General features: G+C 41.2%; 1 protein-coding gene across 2 annotated transcripts in view; it reads left to right on the top strand.

The window, feature by feature from the left end:
- The window catches only part of LOC145393867 (sperm-associated antigen 7 homolog), a 132,462-nt gene that overhangs the window by 98,077 nt on the left and 8,601 nt on the right, over positions 1–25,784 (top strand). For both annotated transcript variants that reach the window (XM_080267925.1, XM_080267926.1), the window contains exon 5: positions 3,126–3,282. In XM_080267925.1, the coding sequence (XP_080124051.1) occupies positions 3,126–3,282 (157 nt within the window). The remainder of the gene's footprint in view (positions 1–3,125; positions 3,283–25,784) is intronic.

Here is a 25,784-nt window from a genome sequence, read left to right as displayed (position 1 = left end):
TTAATAACTGATTTTCAGGGGGATCTATCAAAGTCTATTTTCATTCAGTAGCATTGGCTTTGGATTTCATTTGTAAGTTGCACTTTTAGACAATATTTAACTTGTTTCTACCTTGCTGTAGTTGACTTTGAATTATGTTCTAGCATCACCCATAGCTGTTTTCATTAATTTCCATTGGTACTACAACATCCTGGGTGTATTTTAAAATGACTTTGAAGAGGTACAAGTACAGTACTAAAAAACTAGTGTACTTCCTAAATAAACTGATATGAAAATAAACGACGGGGAATCATCATGATGACGAAAAATCCCGATGGCAAATTGTCTTGTTATTGTTGTGATGGCGAATTGTCCCGAAACATTTATATAGACATAATATGATGATTATTCGTATAATTCCAAAGTATGTCGATTGTTCACTTAAGGTAATTAGGCATTTATATAAATGCCAATGTCTCGTATGTAGCCTTATGCTAAGATGAAGGAACGATCATAAATCAGCTGATTCATGTTTCAATATATTATTATTTTTTCATTTAATGCCCATGATTTGATGCCATATTGTACATTTGCTATATAAACAATAAACCACCATCACTTTTATAACTTACATAATTCAAAAACTAGTGTACTTGCTAAATAAACTGATACGTAAATAAATGACGGGGAATCATCCTGACGGCAAATTGTCCCGACTCGCCCTCACAGTCACAGCCCTCACTCATCAATGTCAGAACTGGCTGGCTGGGCAGGGCTGGCTGGCTGGGCAGAGCTAGCTAATGAGGCTGGACCGGTGGACAAGTGTGCGTGGTCCAATGCCGACAGTGTGAGGATGTTTTTGTTGCGTTTGCACATTTGCTGTTCACTGAGCCGCGGATGATCCATCGTTGTAGCAAATCGTTCCCATTGTATAGTGGGCATAGGGTACTAAAATTTTGACATTGCATAAACGAAATATCGTATAAAGAGGCATCGTATAATGCGGGATTACTGTACATACATACATACACGCACGCATACCCTGGTTTGACGATGTAATAGGTTAGGTAAAACCCCTTCATTAGGCAGGGTATCGTATGTTGGGGTACTTTTAACATGTAAAGCAATATGGAGCGTTTACCAGCCTTGGGTTTTCCCCCCAAACCAAGCCCAAAACCCACCCAGATGAGCCCCAAAACAAGTTTAAAGCCAATCTTAATTGCTTAACAGCTGTCAGTGAAGCTAACCTAAGCCTAACACCAATAAGTAACTCACTAAAACCAACAAATAAATTCTGAAAATTGTCAAATATATGTCTGGAAAAAAGTCGAGCTTAGTAAACTATACCCCAAAATTTCAATTTTCACCCTTCCTGTGGCTAAAACACATTAATCTGAGTCTAAAAAAAGTTTAGAAATTAAACACACAATTTTAAACTAAAATATCATCAAAATCAGACGAAAAAAAATAAAAACCCATCAATAAACCGGGATTTGGCCATTGTTAGGCAGGGTATGGTGGTATTTCTACCCCATCGTTAAGCCATGGTATCGCATCTAGGGGTGTCGAATATCGAGGTATTACTGTATATAGACCTCACTATGTGCACAGGTGCAGCATACACAAACTCAGTGCACCGTGGCTATTACCTATACCCCATGCATGGAAAAAGTCTACTAAATGCACAGTTCTGTACGATATTTTTTCTTCAGACCTCTTTAATATAACCATCATAAGTTTGCTTTACCTCTGAAAGTTAGGCAGTACTTGTAGAAATCATATCTGTAGTACAGTAGTTATTTCCCTTGTATTAATTGCTTTGTCACTCCACATGCTCCTCTCAAGTAACTCATTTCCACTGCTCTCACTCTTGACTTGTTCCCCTCTTGCAAGGTCCACGCCTCGCTTCCATACGTCAGGGTAGGGATCACAATACCATCATGCAGAGACTTCTTAACTTCCATACTCACCTCCCTATTTCTCATCACTGCTTTCAGTGTGCCAACAACCTTCCTTCCCTGCTGTACCCTTTCACGTACTTCATCCCCCAAAGTTGACGAATGAAGAAGTGAAGGAACGTTGTGGGGTAGATGTGGATGTGGTTGAAAAGATTAGGAGAAATACACTGAGGTGGTTTGGACATGTGGAGAGGATGGAGAGTGAAAGACTGACTAAGAGGGTGTATGTGGGTGAGGTGGAGGGAGGGAGAGGGAGGGGTAGACCGAGGATGAGGTGGAGGGATGGAGTTGAGAGGTATATGAGGGAGGGGGGGGTGAGTTGGGGGGAGGGGAGTCAAATGGTGAGTGACAGAGTGACTTGGAGGCGTTTTGTCTGCGGCCACCCTTTGCGGGATTAGGGCGTCGGGCTATAGATAGATAGATAGATTAATTGCTTTAATCCTCTTTACTGTTACAATTTTTTGTCTCCTTTTCCTCTGTACAGCAGGCTTTATCCTTTGGAACCATCGTATTTGTAATACAAATTTCCTGCTTACCAGTATTTATTGTACTTCTTTGAACCTCATTAATGTGCAGTGAGCTATGTCCCTAGGAACTATAATTGCTATCTAGTTGGGATCATAGAGGGTTTTAGTAAGCAAGTTGGGGGTCAGTCCAAAGGGTTGGTTAACACATTAGGTTTATTGTACTGTGAAGTATGAAAGGGATCAATATGAATAGGCTCAGAGTGTGTGGAACCCTAGGTTAGCACTTTACCCATGCTTACAGAGGAGCCACTGTGTATATATATGGATATATTTTATGTAAGTAGTCTTTTAGTGCCTACAGTGCTTGATGATATGGAAACAGTTAGCCATAAGACGTTACTTTTAAGCTAGTAGCATTATATATCACTACCAGCCTCTTAGCATCAAAAAGCTCTTGTAATTATGATCAAAACCCATTGTAATTTTATATTGTTTAATGCAATACTGTACTGTAATGTAAGTTTCCTGGGTGCCACTTACAGCTTCCATGCTAATTCTCTTTCTTACAGAATATAAAATCAAGAGTTCTATTAACTCATTCCAGTACCCATATGTAGATTGGAAAAGAATTATTTTTAAAGAAAACTAAATGTAATGAACATTATTTCAGTACATGGTGTATATAATGCCTCGAGTGTAAACAATGTAAACTATATTTCAGAAAGAAAAGCAAGAGCACGAGGACAAGCTACGAGCTGAAGAACTGAAGAGGAATCCTGGGTCCAGTAAATTTACTGAGAAATATGAGCGCTTAGTAGGTAAAGAGACTGGAAAGGAAGCAGCCAGAATTTTGGAGATTAATAAACAATTTGGCTATGGTAAGTCTTATCTGATGTAATGGATGAAATCATTGTGTCCTCTCTCTCTCTCTCTCTCTCTCTCTCTCTCTCTCTCTCTCTCTCTCTCTCTCTCACATACACACACACACACATACGCAACGACTTATCTTGCTCTCGTGTTCCTGAACTCGATTCTTCTGAATTCTCTACACTCTGGCTTCGGCTTTCCTGTCATTCTCTGTCTAAATATATCTGTGCTGTTTACTTATCCCCTAATTCTACTGACTATCAAAAATTCTTCGACTATCTTACTTCTACAATGGAACACATTCTATCCATTTCTCCTTTCTCAGAAATCTCCATTCTAGGAGATTTCAATGTTCACCACCACCTTTGGCTCTCCTCTCCTTTCACTGATCCACCTGGTGAACTAAGCCTACATCTTTTCTATCCTTAATGACCTAGAGCAGCTTGTACAGCACCCTACCCGTATCCCTGACCTCCTTGGAGAGAGCTCCAACATACTTGACCTCTTCCTCACAACTAATCCTTCTGCTTACTCTGTTAATCTTTTCTCTCCGTTGGGCTCCTCCGATCACAACCTTATCACCTTAACCTGTCCTATCACTCCGGTACGCCCTGTGGACCCTCCGGGGAAACGTCGTCTGTGGCATTTTGGAGCCGCGGACTGGGAGGCCCTCAGGCAGTACTTCTTTGATTTTCCCTGGAATGATTATTGCTTCCATGGCCGTGAGCCATCTGAGTGTGCCTTGCGCATTACGGAGGTTATTCTCTCGGGCATGGAAGCATACATTCCTTTCTCATATCCCTTGACTAACGCAAGAAAGCCTTGGTTTAATCACGCTTGTTCTAATGCTGTCCACAACAAGGAGAGGGCCTACAAAAGGTACCGGGGCCAACCCACCCCTGAATCACATCATCTTTACGTTTCTGCCCGGAATCGTGCTAAGTCTGTTCTTCGCTCTGCTAAAAATAATTTCATCCGTACTAAATGCTCTCAACTCTCCAACTCGAATTCTTCCCGCTTCTTCTGGCACCTTGCCAAAAACCTTTCTAACAACTTTACCTCATCATCCTTCTCTCCTCTTTTCTACTCTGATGGTTCTATAGCTATTTCTTCTACTGATAAAGCAGATCTCTTCGCACAGACTTTCTCCTCCAATTCCACCTTAGACGATTCTGGTGCTGTTCCTCCATCACTTCCCCCCTCTGACTTCCTCATGGCTGACATTAACATTTCTTCAGCTGATGTATTTTCTGCCATCACTGACCTCAGTACTAACAAGGCATATCGGCCTGATGGAGTCCCTCCTGTTGTTCTCAAGAACTGTGCTTCTGTGCTTACACCCTGCCTAGGCAAACTCTTTCACCTTTGTCTGTCAACTTGTACCTTTCCTTCTTGCTGGAAGTTTGCTCTCATTCAGCCAGTCCCAAAGAAGGGTGACCACTCCCAACCCTCCAACTATCGTACAATTGCTTTAACGTCCTGTATTTCAAAAGTTTTCGAGTCAATTCTCTTTAGAAAAATTTTAAGGCATCTTTCCTATCACAACCTTCTTTCCGATCGTCAGTACGGGTTCCGTCAGGGACGCTCCACTGGCGATCTTCTCACCTACCTTTCAGACTCCTGGTCATCCACCTTTTGGGACTTTGGCAAAAGCTTTGCCATTGCACTTGACATCTCAAAGGCTTTCGATCGAGTCTGGCATAAATCTTTAATTTCCAAACTGCCCTCCTACGGTTTCTATCCTTCTATCTGTGCCTTCATCGCTAGCTTCCTTTCTGGTCATTCTATAGCCACTGTTGTAGACGCCCATCGTTCTTCTCCTAGATCTATCAACAGTGGTGTTCCTCAGGGCTCTGTCTTCTCACCAACTCTCTTCCTTTTATTCATCAATGATCTTCCAAGCTGTACATCTAACCCTATCCACTCATACGCTGATGACTCCACCCTTCACCTTTCCATTCGGTTCCCGCAATGCCCATCTCAACAATTACTTCAACAAACAAGGGATGAGGCTATGGCACACCTAATGTCTGACTTGGCTCGTATCTCTGACAGGAGTAAAAATAATATGGTTGTTTTTAATGCATCTAAGACTCAGTTCTTACACCTATCAACCCGACAAAATCTTCCACAGGTATACCCACTAATGTTTAATAATATTCAGCTTAATCCTGCATCATCCTTGAACATGCTTGGGGTTTCATTTACTCGGGACTTATCTTGGAAAGATCATATAACATCTCTTGGAAAATCTGCTTCCAAGAGATTGGGTGTGCTTAGCCGACTCCGCTCTTTCTTTACCCCTGCACAACTGTTGACTCTATACAGGGATTTTATCCGCCCCTTTGTAGAGTACAACTCTCATGTGTGGGGAGGCTCCTCACATACAGCTCTTCTCAATAGGGTGGAGTCAAAGGCTTTTCGTCTCATTAACTCTCCTCCTCTTACTGACTCCCTTCAACCTCTGTCTCTTCGCCGCACTGTTGCATCTTTATCTCTTTTCTGGCGCTACTTTAATGGTCACTGCTCCTCTGAACTGTCTGCTTGCATTCCTCCACCTCTACGACGGGCGCGTAGCACCCGTCTGGCAGCAAACTCTCATCCCTTTTCTGTCCAACTCTCTAATGCAAGAGTTAACCGTTACTCCCAGTCTTTCATTTATGCAACAAGTCAACTCTGGAACTGTCTCCCTCTATCTGTATTTCCTGCTGCCTATGATCTCCAGTCTTTCAAACGCAGTGTGTCCAGGCATCTCAAAATGATCGGATCTTGAATTTGGCTCTCTATTGTATTTTGTTTTTCTCTTGGAGGGAACTGTTACTGCGGGCTCATGGCCTTTGGTTCCTTCTTCCTCGCATTAAAAAAAAAAAAAAAACATCGAGAGAGGCAGGATGTCCGTCATCTCTCTCTCTGCTGGCCACACCTAAATAGTATCTTTATATGAGTCAAGCTCTGTACTAGGCTAAATTAAGTGATGTTCAAATATAATAGAACAAGTATAAGCAAAAGTGTTGTCCAAATAATATAGTACATCCAGTTAGTGCAAGAATCTGCTGATACAATGCATCATCAGCTGGGTGTCATCTGTCACCAGGCAGATGGCAGGGAGATGCAAACTTGTAAGTAGAAGTTATCTTTCTTAGTGAGAATTATCACAAGATGACCAAAATCTTTCTTAAAGTGAATATGGAAGGAGTTAAGAAAAGGGATAAAGATAGAAAACAAGATTATGATTTCAACCAAGAGCTGGTTGACATGGAAACATATAATAAATTAGTAAGGTGAATAAACTGAAGAAAACTTTTCAGAGTGGAATAGATGAAATTAAGATGGAATTATGCATGCAGAAGGAAGAAAATGAAAAATTAATAAAGGAATTAAATAAAAAAGACACAACAATAGATGAGCTGTCAGTTGAGGTAGTTTCACTTGAGACAGGTGAAATGGCAAGTACATTTGTCAACCATGAGAGTATTATGGAGGAGTTCAGAAATGATACAGAGACAATTAGGCAAGCAAGCAGTCTGATAGACCAAAGCAGTGATATTGAAGTGATGAGAACCCAGGTGGATGAAATGATGAGAAGTTGTAAAGATGAAGTAGAAACTATGTATGCTGAAATAGTGAAAGTAAGGAAGAGACATAGAAACAAAAGTAAAAGAAAAAAGCGTTCCAAAGGTATTAAAAGAAGTCATTAAAAACAACCCAAAATTGGTCAAAGATTCAGCAGATATCAACAAATCTATAGTAATAACTGGTATAGATGAAGAAGAAATAAGAAACAAAATTTTGAGATAAAACGGAGATGGCAATTATAATAAACATATTGAAGTATCAGAGGAAATATGTGATAAAGACATAGAGGAACACAAAAGGCTAGGGAAATAGGAGAGAAATAAGTCAAGGCCTATGAAAGTAACCTTCCAGAGTGTGATCACTGTGGAGGAAATACTAGAAAATGCAAACAAACTCATGAAAAAAGATAAATTTAATAAAGTATGGATAAAAAAATGACTAGCTAAGGAGGAGTTGGGAATACTGAAAGAGAAGATCAAGGAAGCAAAAACAAAGAATGAGGAAAGATCAGAGGAGGAGGAGGAGAGTACATTTTTTTTATAAAGTAATTGGATTCGAGGTACAAAATGATGAATTTGCTCATAGTCAGCAGAGGTAACAAGGAGACACAGCAGCACATTATCCTCTTTAATATGACAGCTCCACATAACCGCCGCCATGCAGCGCCCACCGTTGCCAGAACCCAAAACAAATGAAGGCAGAGATGCGACATTAACTTAACAGAATTCCCTCTCTTCTTTCTTTAAAAAAAAAATGATACAACAATAATTTAACAGAATTCCCTCGTTTCTTTCTTTTAAAAAATAATAACTTTTCCAAAAAGACACAAACTTTAGTTACATACCTATGTCAGTAAGATCTCCCTTTTGCAAAATGTTTAACAATTTGAAAGTATTCACTCCTTTCTTTGTAAGGCAATCAGACAATTGCAATTCTGATCTAACCCAAATCATCTTTAAACAACCTTCCTGTATTAGCTGTTTTAGTGTGGCTAAATCTATTCTCAATCTCTTTTCACTTACATTTTTCATGGAATGAACATTTTCAACCAAAGAACGATTATCCACATAGCAACAAATAGGAATTACATTCTTTTCATGTTCATGAAACAGGGTTTCAGACAGGACACTTCCCAAATAATAGCACATATCTACAGCATCTTATGCAGCAAGGGTTTCAGCAGCCAAAGTGCTTTTAACTACTCTTCTTATTTTCTTTGCCGCCCATGCAAGTGGACAACTTTTACCATCTTCTCCAACAAGAAATATTATGAACCCTTCAGCACTTGAATATCCATCAGGCAAACTAGCATGGGATGCATCACTAAAGGCTACCAGTTTGATCTTGTTCAAATCTCCTAAGTGAGAAAACTTTAAACTACAGTCCACCATTTCTGTTTTTCTCAAACACTTGTTGGCTTGGATCACATTATCTACCTTGGGATGGTTCAGAACACAACTCATGTCAAGCACATCACAACTCACATCAGGTCTAGTATTTGTACTCAACCATCCAATCTGACCAACTAGACTTCTAAGATTTTCCTGCTCTGTTGCATTACAATATTCCATCTTATTACAGCCTCGAGTGACATTGACAGGTATAGGTTTTACATTCTTAAGATACTCATTTTGACTCAAGGTTATTCCACTATCATCTTGTTTCACTTCTAGACCAATATATTTGAAAACACCAGATGTTTCCATTCCTACCTGAAACTCTGACTTAATCTTCGCAGTTACATGATCTCTGAACACTTCAGTTCCACCCCATATAAAATCATCTACATGCATTAGAAAAACACCTGACAGTTCACCTTCATGATACCAATAAAATCCAGCTGGATCTGCCTTCAGTTGAGTACATGCCAGTTTTATGAGTAATGTTTTGACTGTGAAATACCATACCCTTTCTGCATCATTCAATCCATAAACACATTTGTTGAGCTTCCACAGAACCTTCTCAGAACAAACAGCTTCTTTTGGTGGCCTCAAAAATACCTCTCTTTCAAAATTATCTCCTTGGAGAAAAGCAGCTTTGATATCAATGGAGTTACATTTCCAGTTCATAGAAGCCATAAGTGACAAAAATATTCTCAAAATCTCTTTGCCTCCAGTGGGGGAATCTGTCCTAATGTGGTGGGATTCCTCAAATCCACGTGCCACAAGTCTAGCTTTTACCTGTTGTTTACCATTTACATTTTTCTCAGTACACACCCACCTCACAGACAATGATTGTTGACCTCTGTCTGGTACTTCCTCATACACTTTAAATTTTTGCCAGTTCTCTAACTCTCTTTGTTTTGCTCTTAGCACATCAACATCACTTTGCCTAGCATCAGATAGGAATACTTCATTGGTGTCTAGAGTCAATGGTTCATTATCCTTCTCTTGTGGTGGAATGGAGGATTCCTCCTGCCACTGTTTCACCCCTAAAACCCAGTCTATTGACTTAGGCGCACAACCATCATCCTGAATATTGAACCAGTTTTTGTACATTCCTGTTGCCTTACCCGCACGACTTAAAATAGTAGCTACTCTCCATTCATCAGAGTCAACAGGTCTGTACCTCACTCTCTGTCCTACCTTCGGAATGCTAACAGATCTAATTGAGAGAGAATCCTGTTCGGTGTCTTTCCTGTGTATGTCCTCTATGATCTCATTATCATCTGAGGTGCTCTCATCAGCTTCATCGTCATCTACGTCATGAACAGTTCCAGTGACATTATTATTTAAGGTACAAACATCATCATTATTTGACCTACTACTTACTTCACCTAAAAGCCTCTCTTTACCATTCTCAATATCAGTTCTCATATCATACTTCATTTCCGTAACTCTTGTTACATGTACCTTTACAATATAACTTCCATGTTTAATGATGACAGTTTTACCTTCCTGACCTATTACTGTACCAGGTCCCTTCCATTCATTATCACTCTCTCTTTTGAAATACACAAGCTCTCCATTCTGGAAGGTCCTTCCAACAGGCCTAACCTGTTGCCTTAATGCACGTCTTATTCTTTCTGAAGTCTCAGCCCTTATAAATGCCTGGCGACTTGTATGAAGAGCATTCAGGTGCTTACCAAGTGTTTCACTTATTGTTGTGCCTTCCAGAGCTGGTAATGAATCATTCATGACATTAGGGAGCTTAGGGTTTCTGCCAAAAAACAATTGAGACGGACTGTAACCCCCCACCATCTGCAAACAATTTTTAGCATTTACAGCCCAAGCAAGTGCTATGTGTAGAGGACATGTGGGTTGATCAGCTATTATTTTCCTCACCATCTCATCAATTACTGCATGGTTCCTCTCACAGAGTCCATTGCTAAATGGACTCTCTGCAGCTGTGTGCATCACTCTAATATTTAAGTTCTCACACATGTCAGAAAATTCCTCATTGGCAAATTCTCCTCCATTATCAGCCAAAAATTTGTCTGGTGAACCTATACCAGTTCCTATCCACATTTCTACAACTTTATCAATGATCATCTTCCTCCTCTTATCATATATAATTACAGACCTACTGTATCGTGTGGCAACATCAACAAGGTGCAAGAAGTATACCTCCCCTTTCTTCCACTCTTTTAAATCTATGGCCACAACCTCATTAAAATCTCTGGCTAAAGGTAAACTCACCACAGGCCTAGAAGGGGTTTTCTTATACTTCCTACAAATATTGCAATCATCAGTTATTTCCTTCACTAATCTGAAATAGTCTGTATCCTGTACCCCAGCGTCCTTCAATAACTGACTTAGACGTTTTACAGAGGGATGGGCAAACTGTTTGTGCAACTTCAACACACACTTCTTTTTTTCTTTCTTATCTGAACCTACAGTGAACATGACTTGCTTTACATCACTGGAATTGTTCTCTGTGATTGGAATACAATAATGACCCGAGACAGTACATTGTAACTTAATGCTCTTACCTAGCACAACTGCACAGTCATTTTCAACATATAACTTAACTTTAGCTCTTTTCATTGATGGCTTACCAAATAGGAGAGGTATGTCACATTCTACTACATCAGATTTAATTTTACAATGGAAACCTGCCAAAACACATGGAAATGTAACCTTCTTTAAAGAGGGAACAACTACACCATCACCAAATTTAAAGGTAGCTCCACTATTTTCTTCATGAACTTTCATACGTTTGTCATCAGGCAGTGAATCTAAGTAACTCTGTAGCCAATCCACCCCACAAACAGTAGATGAACATGCAGAATCCAATACAGCACAGTTGAAGGTGTCACCAACTAAATTTCTCATTTCATCACAGGACTCACTTCCACATGTTAGGTACACTTCATCCTCGTCTTTAGGTCCACATTCAGGAAGTGACTCTACCTTTGCTTCATATACCTTTTTCTCTCTGTTTGTACATTTATTTGCATAATGATACTCAGATCTACATATATGACATCGCGTAACATTACCTCTTGAGTCCACTGGGTTCTTTCGTGTACCCTTTTTAGTTCCACTCACAAAATTCCTGTAGCTAGGTCTATGTCCTCTTGTGGTGTTGTTGTTTCCTCTGCCAGTGCTGTTACCATTCCTCTTGTATCTCCCTTTGGCCGTAAAAGTCACTTCCTCAGCAACATACACTGGCTCTGTCTTTATGGTGATGCCAGAATGAGCTTGGGAACTTTCTTGTGCAGCACTCGATGCAGGTACAGACTTAATCCCGAAGAATTTTCTGAGAGCTTCTACCATTTGTTGAAACATAGTATCTGGCTTACTGTAATCCACTGCTGTTAAAGCTAATTGCTTGTCTCTATGTGATAGGCCTGCACAGTCAAGTAATTTAAATGCTAGGATACAGTTAGGAATGATAATGCCATGCTTTGATAGTTTCTTGTGCCGTTTTTCAAACTCAGTTATGTAGGCTTCTATGCTGCAGCTCTCACTTATCCGGAAAGTATCAAATTCAGACCAAGAATCATAAGCACTGGTTAATTTATCCTTCATGTACCACTTATCAAGACTTTGTAGCAGTTTAGTCATACCATCTTCACAATTCAAGTCTTGGATATTAACTTCACTAAAAACTGTCCCTTACCTCACTGCCCTCCAGAAAGGACAGGGCAACACTTAAAGCTTGTTTCTTAGGAGGTATAGTTGTCACTATCTGCCAAGCTTCCAGTTCGGTTTTCCACCTCTCATAACTCTTGTCCCCACCAAAAACAGGTGGAACACACTTCCCAGCTTGGCCACTCATCTTCTCATTCGTATCTCGGTCTTCTTTAAATATACAGATCACCTCTGCTGACCCAACTACGCTCTGCTACCATTTGATGAATTTGCTCATAGTCAGCAGAGGTAACAAGGAGACACAGCAGCACATTATCCTCTTTAATATGACAGCTCCACATAACCGCCGCCATGCAGCGTCCACCGTTGCCAGAACCCAAAACAAAAACAAAAAAAACAAATGAAGGCAGAGATGCGACATTAACTTAACACGAAAATGGTTCATAACCAACAGGGGATAAAAAGAAGGAAGGCAGTAGATTCAAGCTATGGCAGGTAAACAAGATGATTAACCCCTTAACCGCGGGGCGTCACTTTCGTGACGCTTGGGAGCAAGGGATCATACCACAGGGCGTCACTTTTGTGATTCTGTGTTATTTTGAGTTCGCCTGGGCTTTCAGGTGGTAACTTGTATCATCTATCAGTACTGCCAATGTCCAACACTAGTCAGCACTCCTAATCTTATCTGTACTCTCATCCATTGTTGACAATTTAGCCATTTCTTCCCGTTCATGACTCCCCTCCCTACCTCCCCTCCATTACCCTCTCCTCTCGCCTGCCTGGCCGTGCTACACTAAGTAAATCTTTCCTGGAATTTTCCACTGATTTCATCCATTGAAATAAGCCCTATGCCCTATTCTTATACCAAATAATATATACGAGAAAGAAATAAGGTAAGTGATCGAAATAAGCCCTATGCCTTATTCTTATACCAAATAATATATACAAGAAAGAAATAAGGTAAGTGATCGAAATAAGCCTTATGTCCTATTCTTAAACCAAATAATATATACAAGAAAGAAATAAGGTAAGTGATAGTGCCATACACCTGGAATTGGCTAATTATCACCTGACAACACCTCACGTGCACTCGTTCGCTAATTTTCGCTATTTATTTCCCCTTGAAATATGCTGTATAATCTATTCTCGTAATAAAAATATATATAAGAAAGGAAGAGAGAAGCCTAAGTGATATTTACATTCACCAGGACCTACCTAATTTATTATGTATTGTCTAGATTTCCTGCCAATCATTTCATAGCGTATATATTAGCAGCTGTCACCTCGCTGACATTGGCAGCATTGCATTCCCCCTAGGCAGGCCACCACACTGTATTCAGTTTACTGTCGTCTTTCAAGGTGAAAGCACGTCGGATTCGCGCCTGTCCAATTCTGCTGCTTTTTAGCCTCATGCAAAGGGCCCTGTGATCTCTACCCCCTACTAAACCTCATGTGGAAAGGGGTAAAGGGCAAGTGACTGCTGTGGAACGTGAAGTGGCTAATTTGTCAATGAAAATGATAGACAGTGACTACGATCTATCTGGTGAGAAAAACAGTGCAAGTGGAAATATAAATAATGTGTAAGCAGCAAGTGAAAGCAGTGAATGTAAATATAAGTGAAGAGTGGAAAATAGTTTTATAAGTGACTGCATAACACAGTGTAAATAAAATATAAATGTAAATAATGTAAATAAAATAGAAATGTAAATAATGTAAATAAAATAGAGAATGTAAATAAAAATATAAATGAGTAGTAATATAAGAATACAAGTATATATACTAGGAGTAATGAAAGTGAAAGTTTCACTTTAGCATGTATGTATACTATGAGTTATGAAAGTGAAAATGAAAGTGACAGTTTCACTCTCAACGCTAGCATACAGGACGAGAAGGTGAATGCTACGTATTTTACTGAAAGAGAAATTGAATGCCTACAGTGACAATAAACTACTATTACTGAAGGAAACTTGTGGATGAAGACTTTAGATATATATAAGTGTTATATAGTAATAGAAATATAAAGTGTGAGTGTTTTTATGAATAATAAATGACTGAACACCAGCGGCGAACGATCGCAAATGGGTAGGTCATACGCTCTCGTAATTTTCATTGCTTTCACAGTGTTTTTTTTTTTTTGGAGTATGGATTCCAAACTATTTGAGAATCATTGAATAGTGTTTCTAGTGATAATATCAGGCTGTGGTAATCATATTACGGGTTGTCGGGAAGTGTAAAGTGGAGACTTCGTTACCCAACTTCAGAGGTCTCCACAAGTCCTATGGTACTTGACGAAGGCTCAAAAAACATCCCAGGAGAAAGCTGAAGGTATGTGCCATATCCATATGTAATTATAATATTCTAGGACTAATTGATTTTTGGCAAATATTTTTAGAGAGTCTGTCGGAGTGCGAATATGCCCATGAGACACGCAAGTCAGGCAAAAACAACCCCGTGGTTTAGGGGTTAAGTTGATGTACTAAAATGTAGATGGAATGGTGTCTAATTTAAATTATACCAAAGAAAAAGGAACCACATATTTGCCTAACTGAAACAAAATTAACTGCAAATATATCAAACGATACCCTAAACTTAGAAGAATACAGTATATGGAGAGAGGACAGAAACCTAAGAAAAGGAGAAAAAATTATAATCTTAACAAAGAAAAATATATATGAGCGAAGTTGAAGGAGGGAGGAGGCGAGGTAGGCCAAGGAGAAGGTGGAGGGATATGGTGAATGAGTGTATGAGGAAGAGAGGTTTGGAAGTCAGTGAGGCTAGGTGACTGACAAAGGATCAAGCTGGCAGTATGAAGAAGGTGTAGGGATATGGTGCATGAGTGTTTGAGGAAGAGAGATTTGGAAGTCAGTGAGGCTAGGTGACAGCGTCTGGATTGACTCAATCAGATATGTCAGTGTGAAGCTACAGAACGTGGTGAATGTTTTTGGCGTATCAGATAGAGCCAGGATTCCAGGGGCTTGAATGGTGAGCGAATGGAAACATGACCCATTGGATTGGTCAGATTTGGGCTGCCTGGACATTGCTACTTTTCACCCTGCCCTAGGGTGGGAAAGGAGGTTCAGATGATGATGATGATGATGACAAAGAAAGAAATAGAAGTAGAGATACCTTCATGAGGCTAACTGATTGCAGTAGAGATTAACACATCTGAAGGGAAAGTAATTTTGGCAAATTTATACATGCCACCCAAAACAAACACTTGGGAAAGAAGTGAATATGAAGACCAGGCAGAAAGTAGAATTCAGCATTTAAGAACATTACTACATATAATGGAAGAGGAATCTAAAAGAATTATATTAACTGAAGATTTAAGTCTATCTATCTATCTATCTATAGCCCGACACCCTAATCCCGCAAAGGGTGGCCGCAGACAAAACGCCTCCACGTCGCTTTGTCACCCACCATTTGACTACCCTCCCCCCAACTCACCCTCCCCCCTCCCTCATATACCTCTCAACTCCATCCCTCCACCTCATCCTCGGTCTACCTCTCCCTCTCCCTCCCTCCACCTCACCTACATACACCCTCTTAGTCAGTCTTTCATTCTCCATTCTCTTCACATGTCCAAACCACCTCAGTGTATTTCTCCTAATCTTCTCAACCACATCCACCCCACAGCGTTCCTTCACTTCTTCATTCGTCAACCTGTCCCTCCACGTCACTCCACATGCTCATCTCAAGTAACTCATTTCCACTGCTCTCACTCTTGACTTGTTCCCCTCTTGCAAGGTCCATGCCTCGCTTCCATACGTCAGGGTAGGGATCACAATACTATCATGCAGTGACTTCTTAACTTCCATACTCACCTCCCTATTTCTCATCACTGCTTTCAGTGTACCAACGACCTTCCTTCCCTGCTGTACCCTTTCACGCACTTCATCCCACAAAGCTCCATCCTTACTCATCACACTACCCAAGTACTTGAATGCACTCACATTCTTCATATCCTCACCATCCAACCTCACTGCACACTCTGTGACTTCATTCCTCTCAAACACCATAACTTTACTTTTGTTTACATTAATTTTCGATTCCTCCTCCTACACACTGTCCCAAATTCATTCACCAAACCTTGCAACTCCCATTCATCTTCACTCAACAGTATTGTATCATCAGCAAACAGCAACACCGGAAGCTTCCAAATCTCACCCTCATTCATTAGAGCCACCCCCACATCCACTGCCCTACCCTGCACCTCCTTTACAACCCCATCCATGTATATATTAAACAGCCATGGAGACATCACACAACCCTGTTTCAGTCCCACATTGATATCAAAGAACTCACTCAGCTCACCATCCACTCACACCGTAACCCTAGCTCCCTCGTACATACTCTTCACGCACTCAACAATTTCCCCTCCACTCCATATATTCTTAATACTGTCCACATACCTTGCCTATCTATTCTGTCATAAGCTTTCTCCAAGTCCTTGAAGGCAGCATACACTTTCCTTCCCTTCTCTAGATACTTCTCCACTAAACATCTTAGAGCAAATATCTGATCTACACACCTTTTTCCCTTCCTAAATCCCCCTTGTTCTTCTCCAACTAGCTCCTCTGTCATATGCCAAACCCTATCAGTGAGTATTCTACCATATATTTTACCAGTCACACTAAGTAGGCAAATACCCCTATAGTTACCACATATTTCTCTCTCTCCTTTTCCTTTGTATAAAGGAACAATTATACCTGATTTCCAGTCCTCTGGAACCCTTCCCTCTTCCCAAGCCAATCTACACAACTTCCATATTCACTCCACAACAATCTCACCCCCATACCTAAGCATTTCACCACACACTCCATCAATTCTTGGGGCCTTTCCCAACTTAATATTCTTCATCGCTTCCACTACTTCCGCCCTACTGATCTCTTCCTCCCTCTTCTCATCTCTTCTTTTCCCAGCCATTCCCCAACCACTTATACTGGCACTGCTCTCACTCTCCACATTCAACAAATCCTCAAAGTGCTCCTTCCATCTCCTCAGTTTCTCTCTCTTCTCCACCAACAATCTCTTATTCCTATCTTTCACTCCCCTACTATTTCCCCTTTCGCACTGCCTTACTTTCTTTACCTCCTTCCAAAACGATTTCTTACTCTCCCTCCATTTCACACTCAGATTCCTCCCAAACTCCTCATCCACTTTCTTTTTACTCTCCTTCACCAGTCTCTTAACCTCCCTTCTCCTGCTCACATATACCTCTCTCTTCTCTCTCTCATCTTCTCCCCTACCTCTACTCGCTAACCATTCACTATATGCCTTCTTCTTTTGTTCCACAGCTCGTTTCACCTCATCATTCCACCATGCTGTCCCTTGCATCTCCTCCTCACTCCACAAACCGCCTCACATGCTGCGCCTATCTCTTCCGTGAATATCTTACATACGTCTTCCACCCCTTCCATCTGCTCTAGCTCATACCTTCCCAATCTTTCTTCCACTATGCTCTTATACTCTGTCATTTTCTCACTCTCTTGCAATTTCTCCACTCTTCTCACAGGAGTTGCTTCCTCCTGTCTTCCCCTTCGTCTCCTCAACCACTTTCTTTGCTGCTCTACCTTGGCCATCACTAAGTGATGGTCCGAGACTCCATTCCCCCACCCTCTCCACACTCTTGCATCCAACACTTGTCTTCTCATTCGCTCATCCACACACACGTAGTCTATCATTGCCTTTCGTTCAACAAGTTCACCATCCATCCTCCTCATTACTCTCCATGTATACCGGTGGATCATCTTATGTCGAAAGTAGGTGTTGGCTATTGCCAACCCCTTACAAGCACAGATGTCCACCAAAGCACTTCCATTCCCATCGACGTCAGCTGGCACACCCCACTGACCAACCACTCCATCCACTCGTACATTCCCAACTTTGCCATTCATGTCTCCAATCAACAGCACTCTCTCGCTCCTCTCAAACTTGTCCATACACGCTTCTACACTCGCCCAAGACTCATCTTTCACTCTTGCCACTCGATCCTCTGTCGGGGCATACACACATATAATCGCCCACGCTTGTATACCTACTTTCATCCTCACCCATACAATCCTTGCACCCACTGTTCCATACTCTCTTATATTCTCCTTCCACTTCTTGCTTATCATCAGACATACTCCCTCTCTTGCCCTCTCATTTTCATTGACTCCTGCACATATACCTAAACCATATTCCTATTCTTTCATGCCTCCACGTCGCTCTGTCACCCATCATTTGACTACCCTCCCCCCAACTCACCCCCCCCTCCCTCATATACCATAAAAGCTGTTGAGGTCAAAAGCTGCTTGTGCAGTTTTTCCTAACACAACATGTAAAGGAAAACATCAGAAAAAGAGGATTTGATGATTGATCAGTACTAGGTCTTATATTTACCAGGCAAGAAAATGATATTGACAGTATAATGTATCACCCTCCATTCGCTGAAAGTGACCATGCAGTATTAAATTGCAACTTCAGGATTGCATATGACATGGTTAACAGTAATGAGAGTTACAAAAAGTGCCTGAACTGCAAATAAGGCAACTACCATGGCCTAAAAATACTTCTTAAAAATAGATTGGAAAAAGGAGCTTAAAGGACAAGATAGAAACAGAAAATTCTGTGATAGTTATGAAATAAGAGTCCAGTATTACATCCCTTAGCACAAAGAAACAGAAATGAAAAGAAAGAAATGGTTTAATACAGAATGTAAGAAATTCAAAAGAAAAAAGACATTTGCTGCAGAATAGATACAGAATACACAATAGTGAGAGGGCATATAACAACTACAAAGAGGCAAGAAATTATTAGACGAGGATGATGAGAGAAGCTCAAAGTCAGTTTGAGGAAGACATTATAAATAAAAGTAATGATCAACCTAAACTATTTGTACAGCTACATCCAAAGCAGAACCAAAGTTAAAGATACAATACAGTCCATTATGGATGAGGGGATCATCTATACACAAGAGAAGGACATTTGTGAAGCTCTTATTAAAATTTCCCATCAGTTTTTATGGAAGAAAATAATTTTGAAAGAGATGATGTGCATCTACACACATATTACCATGTATATAAATATCAGAAAAAGAAGTACAGGAAGAGTTAACTATATATATTAGACAAAGGAAAAGCATATGGTCCTGACAAAGTTTCAGGTTGGGTGCTACATGAATGTGCAGAAGAGTTAAGCAGACCATTATTTAATAATCAAGGAATCCATAGGTCAAGGTAAACTACCTGATATTTGGAAGAAAGTAAACATTGTTCCCCTGTGCAAGAAAGGGAATAGTCAGACTCCACTCAACTACCAACCTGTATCACTGACCAGCATTGTAAGTAAGGTACTATAAAAGCTGGTAAGAAAAGTTTGGTTAAACCATATAGAAGAACACAGTATGATAACAGAAAGGCAGTTTGGTTTTAGAAAGGGAAAATCATGTGTTACTAATTTATTAACACCTTCTCTACCGACCCATCCACCCAGTGTAAACAAGCAGTTCCACCCCTACACTGAGTCCCTGCTGGCCCTCCAGGCCCCATGAGGGATAGTGTTATAATTATTGCCACACCCATACAATTTGCTCAGTCTTATTTACTTTCATGTCAGCAAACATGTAAAGAAAATAATTGTAAAATACATTATTATATGATTTAGCCTACATTTGCTGAATTGTTTAAATCCAGGTAACAGAAGAACATATCAGCTTGAAAATAAAATCATTCACAGAATAATGCTCTATTTATTTACCTTGTAAGTGATGTGGAGTTTGTGCAAAAAGTACATGCTCCTGTTTGGTTCATAATGAGAAGAACTGCAGTAGTACACTCCTGGACAGATGAGAAGAAGCAGATCCAGTGTGTGTGTGTGTGTGTGTGTGTGTGCGCGCGCGCGCGCTTGAGATAATGAAGTGTAAGAGTAAAAGGAAAGAAATGTAGTAGAAAGAGAGAATGAAGAGGGAGAAAACGAATGAAATAAATGAAGACGGACAAGAGAAAAAAGTGGGAGAAAAATGAGGGGTGGGGTGTGTGTGTGCTGGCTACTACTGGGGCAAGTCATAATTACTACTTGCCGCCATCGTTTCTGAGCTCAACTCCTTCTCACTTTCCGCACTGCCACTTGCATCACTCACATTTTCTGGGTCCAAATCACTGTCATAGTCATCTAAAGAATCTTTTGAAGCCTTCACATCACTGTGAGTATCAGTATCAAAATCACCAAACTCATCATCACTCTCACAAGGCACATATGACTCCATAATGAGGAGAGTACAGTAATATGTCTCACTTTATGCCTGAATCACAACTGCTACGCTAGCCTCATCTGGAAAAGTTAGCAACAATGTTGGAGGGTGTTATATAACTACTCTTCATAGACGGGAAATAAAAAAAATGATTGGTCGATGAGAAGCAACATCATGGATGTGGTAGATCATTGTTTGAAGTTCATGACGTTTTTGTTATGCTACATGACATTAGAAACATGCCACAGTCATTGTTGACAAAACACGCACTTCTTGCTACCATGTAGTCCCCATATAAAGCCCAAACTGTGCTTCTCAGGGACCCATTCACACCAGCTTATACGCGTGGTGATAGCTTACCACAGCCAGTGATCCGGTCCGGCAGAGGTGGTAGGACGTGTGGTAGGCATTTACCACAAAATAAACATTCGGTAAAGAAGGAGTTAAGTTACTGTGATAGAGTTACAGAAACATTACAGAAAAGAGAAGGCTGGGTGGACAGTATCTATTTAGATTTCAGGAAAGCATTTGACAGAGTACTGCACCAGAGACTTTTATGGAAACTGTGCCATCAATATCCAGGGCAACCTGTACTGTTGAATGCAGGATTTTCTCAGAAAAGGGAAATGGGAACAGTACTAAGGGAAAAGTACGCATCATGGAGGGAAGTGGCTAGCAAAGTTCCACAGGGCTCAGTGCTGGCACCAATTATGTTTGTAGTGCACTCAATCCTTGAAAATCGCGTGTTCATAAATCACGGATTCGTAAATCACAGCTAGGTGGCCGTCAGACTGCCAGCAACTGTAAATCACTGTTAAGTCATGAAAATCGCAGACCTAGGCACCCAAGTGGGCCCTTTCTGAGGAGAACCGTAAACTGCGGCATTCAAACTGAAAATCGCGACCCAACAACCAGTCACTGAGCGTCCCTGGTGGCATATGTGCATACTAATGCCGCCATGTTGTTGTTGTTCTTGTCCTGCCAGTCCGTACACTACAGACCGTCACTGTGGAGTAGGAGAGTTACCTGCCTTTTTTGTGCAACTTTCCCCCGCCTCCTACCTGCCATGGCCCTTCCCGACCCCCCAATGAAGCGCTCTAAGCAGTATGGCATCAAGAAGCTGCCGCAGTTGTTGTACAGTCAATGTTTGGAGATCGTTCGTCGTGTTGAGAGGGGAGAGAAGTTTTCAAAGCTGGCGAAATAGTTTGGGAAGAACAAGTGCTGAGAGGTTCTAAGTTCTTCACAACACCACCCCACTCCATTCACTTAAGCAATTTCGTCATAGGATTAAGGTGAGATCCCTAAACATGGCTTATTTCTATTTAATACATGCACTGAATATTCCTAAATTTGCATGTTTGTGTTTGATGTTGCCTAGAGTGGAGTAGACTGTAGCACCAGTCGAGCAGGGCAGTACTCCCGAGGTGGATGGAAAGCTGATGACAGGGAGTGCTGGAGCTCCCGTTTCATCAGCCCTCAGGACTAGTTCCTGACCATCCCCCTTTGCTGAACTTTTTCAGTGTCTCAGTTACACAGAGAGTAGGCCAGCATGCTCTCCAGTACAAATTTTTCTATCTATCTTCACCAAACTACATGCACAGTACACACTACACTTCCTATTCAAAATTTACCAAAATGGCGTCAATTCACCTAGCCTCGGAGTCCCCAGGGGGGGGGACCATAAATGCCCCCGCCATCTGCCCCTCTCCCGGTGACGACTCGAGGTGCCTGGAACCACTGTCTGACTCTCTTCTTCTTCATTTCTGCAACATTCGCGGCCTTTCATCTAACTTTCGCTCTGTTGAGCACCACCTCTCCTCCTCTAAACCTCACCTTCTTTTTCTAACGGAGACTCAGCTGTCTGAGGCAACTGACAGCAAACCCTTTTCTGTATCCTCCTACTTTCTTTATACTCATTTCAAAGCCAAAGGTGGCTGTTGTGTATACATACGCAACGACTTATCTTGCTCTCGTGTTCCTGAACTTGATTCTTCTGAATTCTCCACTCTCTGGCTTCGGCTTTCCTGTCATTCTCTGACTAAATATATCTGTGCTGTTTACTTATCCCCTAATTCTACTGACTATCAAAAATTCTTCGACTATCTTACTTCTACGATGGAACACATTCTGTCCATTTCTCCTTTCTCTGAAATCTCCATTCTTGGAGATTTCAATGTTCACCACCACCTTTGGCTCTCCTCTCCTTTCACGGATCCACCTGGTGAACAAGCCTACATCTTTTCTATCCTTAATGACCTAGAGCAGCTTGTACAGCACCCTACCCGTATCCCTGACCGCCTTGGAGAGAGCTCCAACATACTTGACCTCTTCCTCACAACTAATCCTTCAGCTTACTCTGTTAATCTTTTCTCTCCGTTGGGCTCCTCCGATCACAACCTTATTACCTTAACCTGTCCTATCGCTCCAGTACGGCCTGCGGACCCTCCAGGGAAACGTCGTCTCTGGCATTTTGGAGCTGCGGACTGGGAGGCCCTCAGGCAGTACTTCTTTGATTTTCCCTGGAATGATTATTGCTTCCATGGCCGTGAGCCATCTGAGTGTGCCTTGCGCATTACGGAGGTTATTCTCTCGGGCATGGAAGCATACATTCCTTTCTCATATCCTTTGACTAACGCAAGAAAGCCTTGGTTTAATCACGCTTGTTCTAATGCTGTCCGCAACAAGGAGAAGGCCTACAAAAGGTACCGGAGCCAACCCACCCCTGAATCACATAATCTTTACGTTTCTGCCCGGAATCGTGCTAAGTCTGTTCTTCGCTCTACTAAAAATAATTTCATCCATACTAAATGCTCTCAACTCTCCAACTCGAATTCTTCCCGCTCCTTCTGGCACCTTGCCAAAAATCTTTCTAACAACTTTACCTCATCATCCTTCCCTCCTCTTTTCTACTCTGATGGTTCTGTAGCTATTTCTTCTACTGATAAAGCAGATCTCTTCGCACAGACTTTCTCCTCCAATTCCACCTTAGACGATTCCGGTGCTGTTCCTCCATCACTTCCCCCTCTGACTTCCTCATGGCTGACATTAAAATGTCTTCAGTTGATGTATTTTCTGCCATTACTGGCCTCAGTACTAACAAGGCATATGGGCCTGATGGGGTCCCTCCTGTTGTTCTCAAAAACTGTGCTTCTGTGCTTACACCCTGCCTAGGCAAACTATTTCGCCTTTGTCTGTCAACTTGTACCTTTCCTTCTTGCTGGAAGTTTGCTCTCATTCAGCCAGTCCCAAAGAAGGGTGACCACTCCCAACCCTCCAACTATCGTCCAATTGCTTTAACGTCCTGTATTTCAAAAGTTTTCGAGTCAATTCTTAATAAAAAATTTTAAGGCATCTTTCCTATCACAACCTTCTTTCCGATCGTCAGTATGGGTTCCGTCAGGGACGCTCCACTGGCGATCTTCTCACCTACCTTTCAGACTCCTGGTCATCCTCCTTTCGGGACTTTGGCGAAAGCTTTGCCATTGCACTTGACATCTCAAAGGCTTTCGATCGAGTCTGGCATAAATCTTTAATTTCCAAACTGCCCTCCTACGGTTTCTATCCTTCTATCTGTACCTTCATCGCTAGCTTCCTTTCTGGTCGTTCTATAGCTGCTGTCGTAGACGGCCATCGTTCTTCTCCTAGATCTATCAACAGTGGTGTTCCTCAGGGCTCTGTCCTATCACCAACTCTCTTCCTTTTATTCATCAATGATCTTCTAAGCTGTACATCTAACTCTATCCACTCATACGCTGATGACTCCACCCTTCACCTTTCCATTCGGTTCCCGCAACGCCCATCTCAACAGTTACTTCAAGAAACAAGGGATGAGGCTATGGCACACCTAATGTCTGACTTGGCTCATATCTCTGACTGGGGTAAAAATAATATGGTTGTCTTTAATGCTTCTAAGACTCAGTTCTTACACCTATCAACCCGACAAAATCTTCCACAGGTATACCCACTAATGTTTAATAATATTCAGATTAATCCTGCATCATCCTTGAACATGCTTGGGGTTTCATTTACTCGGGACTTATCTTGGAAAGATCATATTGCATCTCTTGTAAAATCTGCTTCCAAGAGATTGGGTGTGCTAAGCCGACTCCGCTCTTTCTTTACCCCTGCACAATTGTTGACTCTATACAGGGGTTTTATCCGCCCCTGTGTGGAGTACAACTCTCATGTGTGGGGAGGCTCCCCACATACAGCTCTTCTCAATAGGGTGGAGTCAAAGGCTTTTCGTCTCATTAACTCTCCTCCTCTTACTGACTCCCTTCAACCTCTGTCTCTTCGCCGCACTGTTGCATCTTTATCTCTTTTCTATCGCTACTTTAATGGTCACTGCTCCTCTGAACTGTCTGCTTGCATTCCTCCACCTCTACGACGGGCGCGTAGCACCCGTCTGGCAGCAAACTCTCATCCCTTTTCTGTCCAACTCTCTAATGCAAGAGTTAACCGTTACTCCCAGTCTTTCATTCATGCAACAGGTCAGCTCTGGAACTGTCTCCCTCTGTCTGTATTTCCTCCTGCCTATGATCTCCAGTCTTTCAAACGCAGTGTGTCCAGGCATCTCAAAATGATCGGATCTTGAATTTGGCTCTCTATTGTATTTTGTTTTTCTCTTGGAGGGAACTGTTACTGCGGGCTCATGGCCTTTGGTTCCTTCTTCCTCGCATAAAAAAAAAAAAAAAAGATGGGTGGAGGTAGGGTGCTGTGGGGGTGGGTTGGCCAAGTCCAGACCCAAATTAATTTTTCACATAAGAGTTATTATTCATAAGTCACGGAATTCATAAATCACGGCAGTGGTCCAGACCCAAATTGCCGCAATTTACGAGGATTGAGTGTATATATAAATGACATGGACAGTAGCACTGGAAATGGAAGCTATCTAAATATATTTGCTGTGTTGGAAATATACAAAGGAAAATTACTAAAACAGATCCTTGCAGAGAGCTACAAGAAGAATGAAATAAACCTCATGAACAATAAATGGCAAATGGAATTTAATCTGGACTAGTGTCATGTAATTAAGTTGGTAAAAGTGAAAAAAAAAAAAAAAAAATTGAGATTATAAGTTAGGAAGCTCAACCCTACACATATCAGAAGGGAAGGAGGACCTAGGAGTGATTATCAATGACAGACTATCTCTGGCTGACCACATCAGTGAGAAGATACATAACATGTATACACTGCTAGCTAATATGAGAACAGCATTCACATACATAATGAAGATGTGCTGAGAAAGATAACATCATTCATCATGCCTACCCTGGAGTATGCATCAGTAGTCTGGAATCCTCTTCTCAAAAAATCTCAAAAAACACATAGATAAGATTGAAGAAGTACAAAGGGCAGCTACAAAATGGGTACCAAGCCTAAGGGATCTAAGCTGCGAAGAAAAACTAGATAAATTGAATCTACCAACACTACAGGAGAGAAGGAAGAAAGGAGACATGATTTTGCTTTATAAATGCATCTCAGGGAAAGAGAAAATAGACATAAATGAATATATAACCTGTGGGGAAGCATCAGCAGGAGGACACTGCAAAAAACTACATAAAAAGAGAGGCAATAAAGATGTAAAGAAATTCAATTTCCTAATTAGGGCAATTGATCAGTGGCATGCACTTCCAAATGATATAGTGTGTGCCAAAACTATTCATAA

This window comes from Coenobita brevimanus, chromosome 25 (assembly GCF_032717465.1).
Source record: "Coenobita brevimanus isolate Jiangsu-jjx chromosome 25, ASM3271746v2, whole genome shotgun sequence".
NCBI classification, from domain to species: Eukaryota; Metazoa; Arthropoda; class Malacostraca; order Decapoda; family Coenobitidae; genus Coenobita; species Coenobita brevimanus.
The sequence above is the reverse complement of the archived record's forward strand: the minus strand, read 5'-3'. Positions and strand labels throughout refer to the sequence as shown.